This window comes from Bufo bufo, chromosome 3 (genome assembly GCF_905171765.1).
Source record: "Bufo bufo chromosome 3, aBufBuf1.1, whole genome shotgun sequence".
In the NCBI taxonomy this organism is placed as follows: Eukaryota; Metazoa; Chordata; class Amphibia; order Anura; family Bufonidae; genus Bufo; species Bufo bufo.
This window is the reverse complement of record NC_053391.1, coordinates 454,756,094-454,768,886: the sequence shown is the minus strand read 5'-3', so window position 1 is coordinate 454,768,886 and position 12,793 is coordinate 454,756,094. Positions and strand designations below refer to the sequence as shown.

General features: G+C 39.1%; 1 protein-coding gene across 1 annotated transcript in view; it reads left to right on the top strand.

Annotated features, from left to right (window-relative positions):
- The window catches only part of OCA2 (OCA2 melanosomal transmembrane protein), a 483,235-nt gene that overhangs the window by 212,135 nt on the left and 258,307 nt on the right, over nt 1-12,793 (top strand). The window contains exons 4-5 of the mRNA XM_040425133.1: nt 9,385-9,558; nt 11,867-11,924. Coding sequence (XP_040281067.1) covers nt 9,385-9,558; nt 11,867-11,924 — 232 coding nt within the window. The remainder of the gene's footprint in view (nt 1-9,384; nt 9,559-11,866; nt 11,925-12,793) is intronic.

Genomic DNA, 12,793 nt, shown 5'->3' with positions numbered 1-12,793 from the left:
GCGCCGGTAGTATGGCTTTGTGGGTTATGATGGCGTTTCTCCCACTGAACTTGGTGATGGGAGACCAGGTGCCTCCTTAAGGTGGTCGTCCCTAGGTGAGTGTTGGGCTTTCCGTGACATCTGCGTTGACAGCACAGGCTGCAGATGGCAACACTATTGTCAGCAGCTGGCATGTTAAAAAAAAAAGCCCACAATGCGGAGCCATGTGCCGGTGTCCTGGAAGCACAAGATGTGACCGTGCATGGTGGATGGCTCGCTTCAGATACATTTGCAGTCTTTTTTCCTCCAGGGCACTGCGAGTACTGCCTGCTTCTCCTCCTTTTCCTCCCTCTGAACTCCCCTCCTTCCTCTCTTGTGGGCACCAACGTGAAGTCCACGACACGACATCGTCACCTTCACCACTACTGACATTAGAGATCTCAGCGTAGGCAGCAACAGCAGGAACCATACACCTTGGGCTGATATGGGTGCTGTTGTCAGACCGCTGGGTGGTGGCCGTTGCTACCTCCTCTTCCTCATCCAATGCCAAGAATGGCTGAGCACCGGTAAGGTCTGGCAATGGATGTGAAAATAATTCCTCTTACTCGAGTAGAGGGGCTATGGTGGTGGTGGTGTCTTTGGGGTGCATATACAGAGTATAAAAAGCTCTCTTCCTCTGCCTGTCATTTTCAAAATGACCATGTGCCAAAGTCCCAAGAGAAAAGCAGTATTTCTGGAAGCAGGTATATCACGGGCCTAAATCTGTATTTTGTGGAAGCAGATATATAGAACCCCTTAATCAATATTTGGTGGAAGCGGGTATATCGCACCCCTCAATCTGTATTTTATGGAAGCAGATATATCAAATCCCTTAATCAGTGTTTTGCGGAAGCTGGTATATCAAAACCCTTAATCAGTATTTTGTGGAAGTAGGTATGTCGCACCCCTCAATCAGTATTTTGAGGGGTTCAATATACCTGCTTACATAAAATACTGAGGGGTGCGACATACCTACTTCCGCTAAATACTGACTAAAGGGTTTGATATACCTGCTTCCATAAAATACAGATTGAGGGGTGCAAAATACCTGCTTCCACCAAATATTGATTGAGGCCTGCAATAAACCTGCTTCCACAAAATACTGATTGAGGGGTTCTTATATACCTGCTTTCACTATATCGCAGGCCTCAGTCAATATTTGGTGGAAGCAGGCATTTTGCAAAATACTCTATCAGTATTTTGTGGCAGCAGGTATATTGCACCCCTCTATCAGTATTTTGTGGCAGCAGGTATATTGCACCCCTCTATCAGTATTTTGTGGCAGCAGGTATATCACACCATTGCAAATAGTTGTTCCTATAGCGCTTGTCCCTCTATTTACCTGCGGTATCGCAGCAGAACTGCACACAACTGCTGCACAATACAAATGCATTATATACTTTCTATGTTAGAAAGTATATTATACAGTAGGTATATCACACCCCTCAATCAGTTTTTTTAAGGCAACATATATCGCACCAGTTGCAATTAGTTATTTCAATAGCATTTGTCGCTCTATATAGCTTCGGTATTTCAGCAGAACCGCACAGAACTGCTGCACAATTCAAATGCACTATAATATACTTTCTATGTTAGAAAGTATATTATATCCCTTAAAAGGACTTTTGTGGCCCTATTAGCTATCGTTTGGTGTTCCTAACAGTCTATACCTGCTCCACAAAGCAACCTCTCCCTACTCTGGCAAAACACAGAATGTTAAATGGCTACCAGATCGGGTTCTATTATAGGGTGGGAGTGTGTCCATGTGTTGAAACTTCTCAATTGGCTGTCCTGTCCCACCTGATGGATGTGTCATGGGTCAAAGTTCAGCGCAATTCAAAAGAATATGGCGCATGCGAACATCGCCATATGTTCGCATGTTCGGCGAATCGCGAACAAGCATAGTTCGCTGCGAAATGGCGGCCGGGTGAACCGCAAGGCCATCTCTACATGTAGATCTTTTTATTTTTTATTTTATTGCATGGTGCTGACTCTGAGTTAATTATTGTTCTAAGCCTCTGATCAGTTTCACCTACATATCGCCCCAAGTGGGACATTGGTACAAGTATAAAAAAGTAGACCGCATTTGGCGTGCCACAGATGAAGGTATCTACCTGGGATCTTGTTGCCCTGATATATATTAGGAATCTGTATCTTGTCAGTAGTCATTAAGTAAGGACAGATCTTAAATTTTGTCTGGTCGTGTGAGAATGCTCCTGTTTTCGTTAGAGTACTTGCTGGAAACCAGACAATTACTAACTATAGAACTAGGTTATTCTTGTTTCACACGTAATATGATACAGAATTTTTGGGAGTTTTGAAATGTAAAGTTGATTTCCTATTGCACTTTTCAAACGAATGGGTTCGCATCTGCAAACAGTGGCCACACGGCTGGTGCCCGTGCATTGTGGACCGTTATTTGCAGTCCACAGCATGGGCACGAGGTGCACATGTTCATGTGCATGAGCCCTAATAGTGCTAGACTAGGTATGTAAAAGCTCTGAAAATGAAAATATCTGAAATAATTAGTTATTCTAAAGAGCTCATTGAATTTGAGCGTAGTACTGTAATAGGATGCCACCTTTGCAACAAGTCAGTTTATGACATTTTCTTTCCTCCTAGATATTCCATGACAAGCAGAGCAGAGTCACAGAGGTGCACAGTGCTTAAATTTGTCAACAATTTGGGAAGTTTAGGGAAGACCTTTTTCTCTTCCAGAATGACTGTGCACAAAGAAAAAAACATAAAGGCATGGCTAGGGGGACACACAAGGCCCTGACCTCAACCCCATGAAATCCCTTTGGCATGAACTAGAAAGGAGATTGTGAGCCAGGTCCTCTAATCCAACATCAGTGTCTGACCTCACAAATGGTCTTCTGGATGATTGGGCAAACATTCTCACAAAAAACAATTCAAAATTTTATAGAAAGCCTCTAAGAACAGCGTAAAATGTTTTAGTTGTGTGCATGTGTGTAGCCTGTGAATTACATATTAATTTGTGTGGATTTAGAATAGGATGTCCTAAAAGCTCCTGGAGATTTTCTAGGTGTCCCAACACTTTTGTTTATGTAGTGTATAATAGTGCTACACACTATCACAAGAATGTTAGTGCTATATGCTGTTACCATGGGAAGAAAAATGTAGCCCCTGTGTGTATATATATATGTGTGTGTGTGTGTATATATGTATATATGTATATATGTGTATATATATATATATATATATATATATATATATATATATATATATATTTATTTAGGACACATTGTGACACTAAATATATAATTGGTCTATCTGATGGCCAAATATATATTTGGGGGCACAGAGTGGCCAATCAGATATTTATGCCATTTCCTGAAGATAAAACATTAATATAAAATTATGGGCACACCTTGCAAAATGCTTTATTCGAAATGCCTTCAAATTCTGTCCCAATGCACCAAAATTCAATCCACCAAAAACGTTAGACCATCTCTTAGCCTAATCTGTACCCCTTTCTTTTTGCACCGCAAAAGCTGGTCATGCCTACATTCTAGTTGAAAACAAAGAAATTTTGAGGATGTTGGAAAAAGTCATTAATCTAAAATGCATGATGATCCGAAGGTTTTGGCACAAACGATGCCGCAAAACTGGTATGCTGAGAATAATGTGCACAGAGTTTTCCTTTCGAATGAAAGCCCTGGAATGGAGTTTATACATTAACATTGTTAATGTATAAAATGTTTTCTTTTTCAGCAATTCCATTTATATAATTTTCCTAGAAACTTCAATTTTCAGTTCTATATGTTCAGTTTCTATAATACTGAAAGCAGCACTAAATTATTTTGCTGTTTTGGCTGATTGTTATAGAACCTTTAAAAAACTTTGGCAGTAGATGGAAGTGAGATTCATAATGATAGAATTTTGGATATATATTTTTGTAAGTGGAATAACCTTTCTTTCATTTTCATCCTTTAAGGGGAAAAGGTTGAATCTATTCATCTCAAAACTATTTATTTTAAATGATTTCAAAATGACTTATTCTCAAAGTTAAACTTTCAGGAGGTTTTCTAACATTTTCTGTTAATTAGGTTTTACTATGTATGTTTTTTAATTTGTATTCATGTGTGCTCGTATTATATAAAATATATATTTTTTAACATGTGGTGCAAAGCTTGTATTATACTAGGTGATTGTCGTGCCAATCACACTAACACCCGTTAGCGATGATCTGGCAGTGTAATAATTGCTCTTTCATCGGGCAATCCAAATCTTCGTTTTAAAAATTATAATTTGCTGGCAGCAGATCGTGGTATCTAATCACAATCTGCTGCCGGCGAACAACTGGACAGCATGGGGATGAGTAATGGTATAACAATTGCTCCTCCCCATGCTGTGTAATAGTTGTCTCCGCTAGTGAGCAGGCAATTACCGGGGAGTAAAGCTTCCTTCCTGACAATCACCGGTAGAATCTGGCTGTGTAATATAGCCTTAAGTTAAATGTTTTAGTTACTTGTTTATAGTCATCAACTTATAAATAAACAAATAAGAATTAAACAATTTATCTCTCCTCTTTCAATAAGACTATTTTGACTAGTTTTACCCTATATATAACAATATAAACTTTTAAAGGTAATATGCAGGCAAAACAAAGAATCCACAATGAGACATTTCCTACTTATTGCTAAGTGAACCATCTTTGTTTTGCTTTGGTAAGACATTCTATTGATGCCAGCCTATAGTATATCATGGAGAAGACCATTTTTAACAAAGCTGTTCTCTTGGTATACTTGGTTATTCACCACCAACTTTTCTCCCAAAACCTACACCTCTTTATTGCCTGTTCTTGTCTCCCTTCTGTTGCGCGAGTCAATCATGATACCACATCAGTTAAGTGCCTAGGGTGCTATTTCTCATCTAACAGGCCATGCAGTGTTCCTCTGGGGAAAATGGTATACAAATTAACTTTTTCCAAAATAGAAAAGAAAGCTGAGAGCTACTTTTAATACAATTTTCCCAGAGGAGCATTGCATGTCCTATAAGGCTCCTTAATCCTACTAATGGTTTATAAGGCCAAAAAAAGACATCTGTCCATCCAGTTCAGCCTGTTATCCTGCAAGTTGATCAGGATAGGCAAAAAACAAACAAACTGTAAGGTAGAAGCCAAATTTCCTCACTTTGGAGTTGGGAAGGAATTCTCTTTTCCCCTAATCGGGTAATTAGAATAACTCCCTTCACAGTTCTGATAGATACAGACATCAGATGTCAGGTAGTCACTAGTGTAACTTAATGATAATGTAATCACAGAGTACCTTCACCAGTGTAAAACTTAACCTTTACTGATTATCTTTAAAAATCACCCAATTTGTGCCCTCAAAAAGAAATTAACAATGAGGCTGGGCAGGACAAGGAAAGGAATATTGACTCGCCCTCACACTTGCCCTATCAAACGATAGGCCCTGCCTAGCAAATCGGAATGGCCACCTCGATAGGGGCCATCCCGTGTCAGGAACCTCATAATAGGCCCTATATAGAGACCTAGTGTGACTACAGTCCAATAGTGATGTCATAAGTCAATGCATATGCATCAGAAAATAAGTTTCAACAAAAATAATCGCACATAATACATTATATGCTCCCAAGTAAACCAGTGGCGTCTAGGTTTTGATCACTGGTGGGAAAAAAAAGGAGCACATACCATATGTCCCAGGAATGCAAACTTTGTCCCAACGCATTTCTCTGAACCGTTCTCTGGGGTAAGTTCATCAGCAGACCAGATATATAAAAAAAAAAAGACTCCAAAAAACAAACAATACAGAAATGGAGGCAATAATATATGTGTGAATCAGATTATATTCTTGTAGTAATACCAAATGATAATGGTAAATCTCATGGCCATAAAAAATGACAATTCCCACATATTTGGGACCAAATATAATGCATCTGCCTCACATACCAAATGTCCACAGTGCTGCTACTACTGATACCCTTTTAAAATTCTACCACACCATTTAAATATTGATAACCAAAGTATGGCTTTCAATAAAATTTAATTTCTCTACCCAAGCCTCCAATCTATCCAGATCCATCTGTAGCAGTCTACTGTTGTCTTCAGTGTTAATTACTTTACACAGTTTAGTGTCATCAGCAAAAATTTTTTTTTTACTGTGCAAGCCTTCTACAAGATCATTAATAAATATATTGAAGAGAATAGGGCCAAATGCTGACCCCTGTGGTACCCCACTAGTGACAGTGACCCAATCTGAGTGTGTACCATTAATAAACACCCTCTGTTTTCTATCACTGAGCCAGTTACTTACCCACATACAGACGTTTTCTCCCAGTCCGAGCATTCTCATTTTATATACTAACCTTTTATGTGGTACAGTATCAAATGCTTTGGAGAAGTCAAAATATACGACATCCATGGGTTCACAGTGGTCAAGTCTAGAACGTACCTCCTCTTAGAAACTGATTAAATTAGTCTGACATGACCAATCCCCTCATGAAGCCATGCTGATATAGCGTTATTTTCTTATTTTCATTGAGGTACTCCATGATGGCATCTTAGAAAACCTTCAAACAGTTTACCCATGACAGATGTTAAACTTACCGGCCTATAGTTTCCGGACTAGTTTGTGGACCCTTTTTGAATACTGGCACCACATTTGCTAGGCACCAATCCTGTGGAATGCTCCCTGTCAGTATAGAGTCCTTAAATATCAGAAATAAGGGTCTGGCTATGACATTACTTACTTTTCCTATGGGGCTGTATGCCATCTGGTCCAGGTGATTTTGTCTTTTTAAATTTTTTTAAGACGCCGCTGTACTTCTATCTGGGTAAGATGGGGCACTTTTAATGAGTTACTTTTACATTCTGCATTTCAGCTGACAGTTTATTTTTCTCAGTGAATACAGTGGAGAATAAAATATTTAATAGTTTTGCTTTCTCCTCATTGCTGTCTGCAACTCCCCCCTCATCACTCTGTAAAGGGCTGACACCTTCAGACTTATACTTTTTACCATTTATGTAACTGAAGAACATTTTATGATTAGTTTTACTGTCTTTGGCAATGAATCTTTCTCCAGTTTGGCTGCTTTTAATTTTAATTATTAATTTTTTTTTTCTTGCTTTTCCAATGCTTCCTCGCTACCCTCTTGTCATCTATTGCTTTCATTACAATTCTATTTATCCACATCGTTTTTGTCTTGTTCCATAGCCTTATATTCCCATAAGGTATGTACTGTACCTCTCACAATTAGATTTTAGGATGCTTTTAAAAATCCAATTTTGTGGCTTTATTTTTATTTTTGAGGGCTTTGTCCCAGTTAGGCCAATGGCCTCTCTTGGTTGGCTAAGTTTTTTGCTTTTTTTTTAAGTTTTTCTTCAGGGAGGCACAAAAATACCACTCTATTGAATAACGATTGGAAGGTTATTACTTTATGCTCACTATTTACCAGGTGTCCCACAACCTGCACATCTGTTGTTCTGTCAGGTTTATTAGTTAATACTAAGTCCAGTGTGGCAGTACCTCTAGTCGGGTCCTGAACCAGTTGGGTCTTTGGTTATTGCAAAAAACCTGTTTCCATTATGAGATGTACAGGTTTCCGTTTCCCAGTTTATATCTGGGTAGTTAAAGTCCACATAATAACCACCTCATTATGATTTGCCGCCTTGTCTATCTCATTTAGTAGTAGATTTTCTGTGGACTCTGGTATATTAGGTGGTTTATAATAAACTCCTATTAGTATTTTATTACTGTTTTTGCCTCCATGTATTTCTACCCACAGTGACTCCACATGTTCATTATCCTCACTTATATCTTTCCGGAGTCTGGGTTTTAGGCTCCATTCACATGTCTGGATCCATTCCGCAATGTTGCGGGACGGATCCGGACCCATTCATTTTCAATCGGACCGGAAAAGATGCAGACAGCACACAGTGTGCTGTCCGCATCCACATTTCTGGTTCGTGGCCCCGAACTTCCGCGTCTCCACAAAAAAGTAGAGCATGTCCTATTGTCCGCAGCTGCGGACAAGAATAGGAATCCTCTACTGGGTGCCGGCGATGTGTAGCGTCAGTGTTTTGCGGACCGCAAAACACTATGGACGTCTGAATAAACCCTTAGACAGGACTTTACATAAAGGCATCGATCCTTTCTAAACAGACTGTAACCCTGTAGGTTACCTGCCCAGTCATAGCTATCATCCAGCCATGTCTGTTATTCCCATGTCATAGTCCTCCTCATAAATCACTAATTCCAGTGTTATCTATAAGGTAGAATAGTACCCCACCAGATCGCCAACAAGCCAACCTGAAATAGTCATTTGCAGTAAAGTGACTGGCTTGACTATAATCCTATATTGTGTTTACAGGTCGACCTTTTAGAATGGCTATCTTTCAACGGGTGATGCTAGACAAACTGCTTGCTTTTCTCTTTTGGAAAGAGTTAATTTACATGCTTGTTATAGATCTTGCCTCGGCATTATTCAACCATTTTACATTGATCACAAAACAAACCTGTCATCCAGTAATAGAATTCCAGATGGTGTGTTACATAAAGTAATCTTGTCAAACTGAAAATTATAGCCAAATATTAACAGCAATTTCTAATATACTTTCGGCATACCTTGACAAATTCCAATTTGTTTCTTTTGTGTTATGTAAAATACACATGGTTATGCTAGGTACACTTACAAAGCTATCCAATTATAAAGTAGCTCTAATTAGATACAATATATTTTTGTTTTAATACAACACACTGACTTCATTTACTTAAAGAGATTGCCTCTAGACCTTATTATGAAATGTGTAAAAATTTGGTGCATCCAGTTTTAGAAAAACCCACTGCACCTAGCTCACCAAGTGGGCATGGCTTATCAAGAAAGGATGTGTGACCCAAGATGCAGCATTTTGTGCCAAAATTGGCCCAAAATTTCGACACAAGTACTTTTTTAACCCCTCCAGCCCTATTGTACTATGCATTCTGTATTAAGAATGCTATTATTTTCCCTTTTATAACCATGTTATAAGGGAAAATAATAATGATCGGGTCTCCATCCCGATTGTCTCCTAGCAACCGTGCGTGAAAATCGCACCGTATCCGCACTTGCTTGCGGATGCTTGCGATTTTCACGCATCCCCATTCACTTTTATAGGGCCTGCGTTGCGTGGAAAACGCACAAAGAGGAGCATGCTGCGATTTTTCACGCAACGCACAAGTGATGCGTGAAAATCACCGCTCATCTGCACAGCCCCATAGAAATGAATGGGTCCGGATTCAGTGCGATGCGGAAATCTCGCCCGTGTAAAAGGGGCCTTAGACTGCTTAAGTTTACGCTTTCTACAGAATTAGAAAATCTTACCCATTGTGTTGCCCTTTACAGATCAGATTTCATCTGTGGTGCTGAATCATGGGAAAACAGCTCTTCAGAGTATGAACAACGGTGTCGTCTTGGTAGTGAGGTCGGTAGCCTTTCCCGATCTGCATCTTCTGAAAAATGTGAAAAGTATGAGCTTCTTGACAACATTCAAGAGAAACTGAACTCTTCTAAACTAAGGTAATGCACAGGCAAAGAGTTGAAAATGGCTAGTACTAGAAGTGTTTAGTTTTAAACACACAATGCAATTTTTAGACAAAAAATGAATAGGTAGCTTATGCACAATTTTTCAATGTCTATAAAATATTTAATTATATAGGGCAAACATATTCTTCAATTATCTATTAGGCCCCATTCACATGACTGTATTTTTGCTCCAGATCTGATTCACACTTTCTATGCATCTGATGCGGCCACAGGGAATGTCCGTTCTGCACCCTTGCAAAAAGATGTAACAAAGCCTATTATTGGATAGGAAATGTTCTAATGGGTCCGCAAAAAATGGATGCAACATGGACGTCATCCATATTTTTTTGCTGATGCATGTTTTGCGCAATGCAAAATACATAAAGTTGTGTGAATGCACCCTTATTGGGAGCTCATCAGTAAAATGGCAAATAAACCAAGCAAATGATCAAAGGCGGAGACAGAAGGAGAGGATTCATGCCACTAAGAGCCTGCATTCCAATTACAAGTGTTGTCCAACTTAATTTATTCATTTATTTGTTTCAGGCATCCTCAAACTGCGGCCCTCCAGCTGTTGTAAAACTCCAACTCCCACAATGCCCTGCTGTAGGCTGATACCTGTAGGCTGTTCGGGCATGCTGGGAGTTGTAGTTTTGCAACAGCTGGAGGGCAACCGTTTGAGGATGCCTGGTTTATTTAGATAGCAGGGACTGTTACAATGATGAAGAAAAAATATACTCTCTGTCCCGAAACACCTCCTTTCCAGTGCCACTATTCCTTTGTTGCCCTAACTGTAGCAGTGATGTGCCCATATACTGCACATGACCTTTTCAGTCTATTATGGGCCAGTGATTGACTACATTGTTCACATAAGTTGTATGCATGTATTATCACTGCATCTAAAACATCATGTCATGGCTGTAGCTGTGAAAAGTATTGCAGTGGCAGTGCTGGAATTGAGTGGTTTTGAGGTGGTCACCATATCTTGGACATCCCCTTTAAGTCATGATTTCTAAGTGTAGGTAATTATCATAAGGCCCATTTGGTGAGCATATAAATCCTATAGATACCTACTGTATAAGCATGAGTAAAGTTGACCACACACAGCTTGACATTTGTGCCTAAACCAATTAGTAGGCCATTGTTATAGCTACAACAAGGCCCAGAGACTTTGTGGGTCAGTTTGTTGATGTGAAAAATGTGATGTATAAATAATCTATGGTATATAACGCAAGTTTTATAAATTAATTGAGGCCTATTTAAATTGGTAAATTGTTGATTTGCTGCATTCTGAGTGATTAGAAGAATAGGTGTAAATGAAGAATAAGGCAAGCAATACCGATTGCTTGTTCGTCCTGCAGCTTATTGCTTCTGATTCCCTTTATGCATATGTCTGCTCAGCATGTGCTTTCAGTAGGAAGCATCTAATTTCTCTGAGAACAAAAGAATTGGGCTGTTGAAATCCAACTTGCGCAATTCTTATCTCCCCTGACATTGTTTCGCATTCACATTACATGGTTGTCTGGTCCCACCAAAAATCATTGGCTGGGCCAACATACATGAAATGCATATGGTCAGCTTAAGATTGGTATGATCTTCATTGATTATGTCATAGTAAGGCCTCATGCACACGGTCATTGTTTGGGTCCGCATCCGAGCCGCCATTTTGGAGGCTCGGATGCGGACCCATTCACTTCAATGGAGCCGCAAAAGATGCGGACAGCGCTCCTTGTGCTGTCCGCATCCGTGGCTCCTGTCGCGGCCCCGCAAAAAAAAACATAACATGTCCTATTCTTGTCTGCGCTTTGCGGACAAGAATAGGCATTTATATTGCTGGCGCCCGTTCTGCAAATTGTGGAAGGCAACACGGGCAGCTTCCGTTTTTTGCGGTTCTGCGGTTTGCAGACCGCAAAAAAACAGCACGGTCGTGTGCATGAGGCCTAAATGTCACACTGAGATAGCACATTTGTGGAATGTGGCCAAATAACGTGGAAATCTGTCTGAACAATGTATTCTTTGTACTGTCATATCTGCAAAATGGTTTGCTCAACACTAATTACTAATATTGTATAAACTTATAATGAATTGCTATTTTAAATACACAACGAATGATTCAACATGCAATAGAGAAGTGACTGTATACAGCATAAAAGCTATTGTGTTTTTGTCTGATAATGGTTTATGTATACATTTTCATTTCTAGTAAATGTTGCGGTTTTATATTTATATATTTTTTGTAAACATACGTGTACTAGTAACATTACTGTTTTTCCATATTGATTTTTTTTTTTCCCCCCTTAAGGTGCTTCTTAAAAAATCTAAAGATTACAATACTCTTCATCATTGTAGTTGTCTGTTCGGTGAGTATCTCATTTGCAAACATTACCCATGGCCTGAAGCACCTCTGTGCAGTTTGAAACTGTAGATTCAAAATTGCTGCTGACACTTCATTTGCCCTAGTCTCCTGGTGTAATGGTACTGGATTGCTTTACCCTTAAATGCTTCCTGTGAGGATTTGGAAAACTCACTTATACATTCCGATTTTGCATTTTCTTGAAAGTCATTTAAATGAACACCATTCACAAAGTTCTTTTATTTACTGCAAGCCTTACTTCTCGCTATCCCTAGCAAAATAAATACTGTTGTATACTATGTATTGTTGCTTTATAGCAGTTTTTGGCTGTGTGCACCGAAGCAGAAAACGATACCATTGTTAATGGTAATATGCTTTACTCTTAAAGATTATTTAAAAAAATTTTTAGCTTTTTTTTTTTTTTTTTCTCGCTATGAAAAAGCATCAGTCCTCCATTTAAACTTAGTTTAAAATTGCAGTGCAGTTCACTGTTTTTGGAAAAAGTTAACACTGTATTCTAATCCTATTCTAATTTCAGCTTTAATTTTTGAGATCATTTAAAAAAAAAAAAAAACAAGCCTATCATGTCTCACATCAGTCTGTCGTCACTAGTGTTGATTGAATTGAAGCCAAACAAATTGATTTGGATCTGAATTTCAGGAAAAATTTGATTTGCGGGAAGCTGAATTTCTTTGTGCATCATGTTAACGAATCTATTTTTCCTGAAATGGCGGTACTCACATGATCCATTTGCACGCAAAGAGGCTGTTGCTGCCATCTTGATTGCAGAAACAGAGTGAAATCTTGCACAAAGTGACATATGAGGTCTCCATACCAGCACTGTGTCTTCAATCAAGATGGACGCGACTGCCTCTC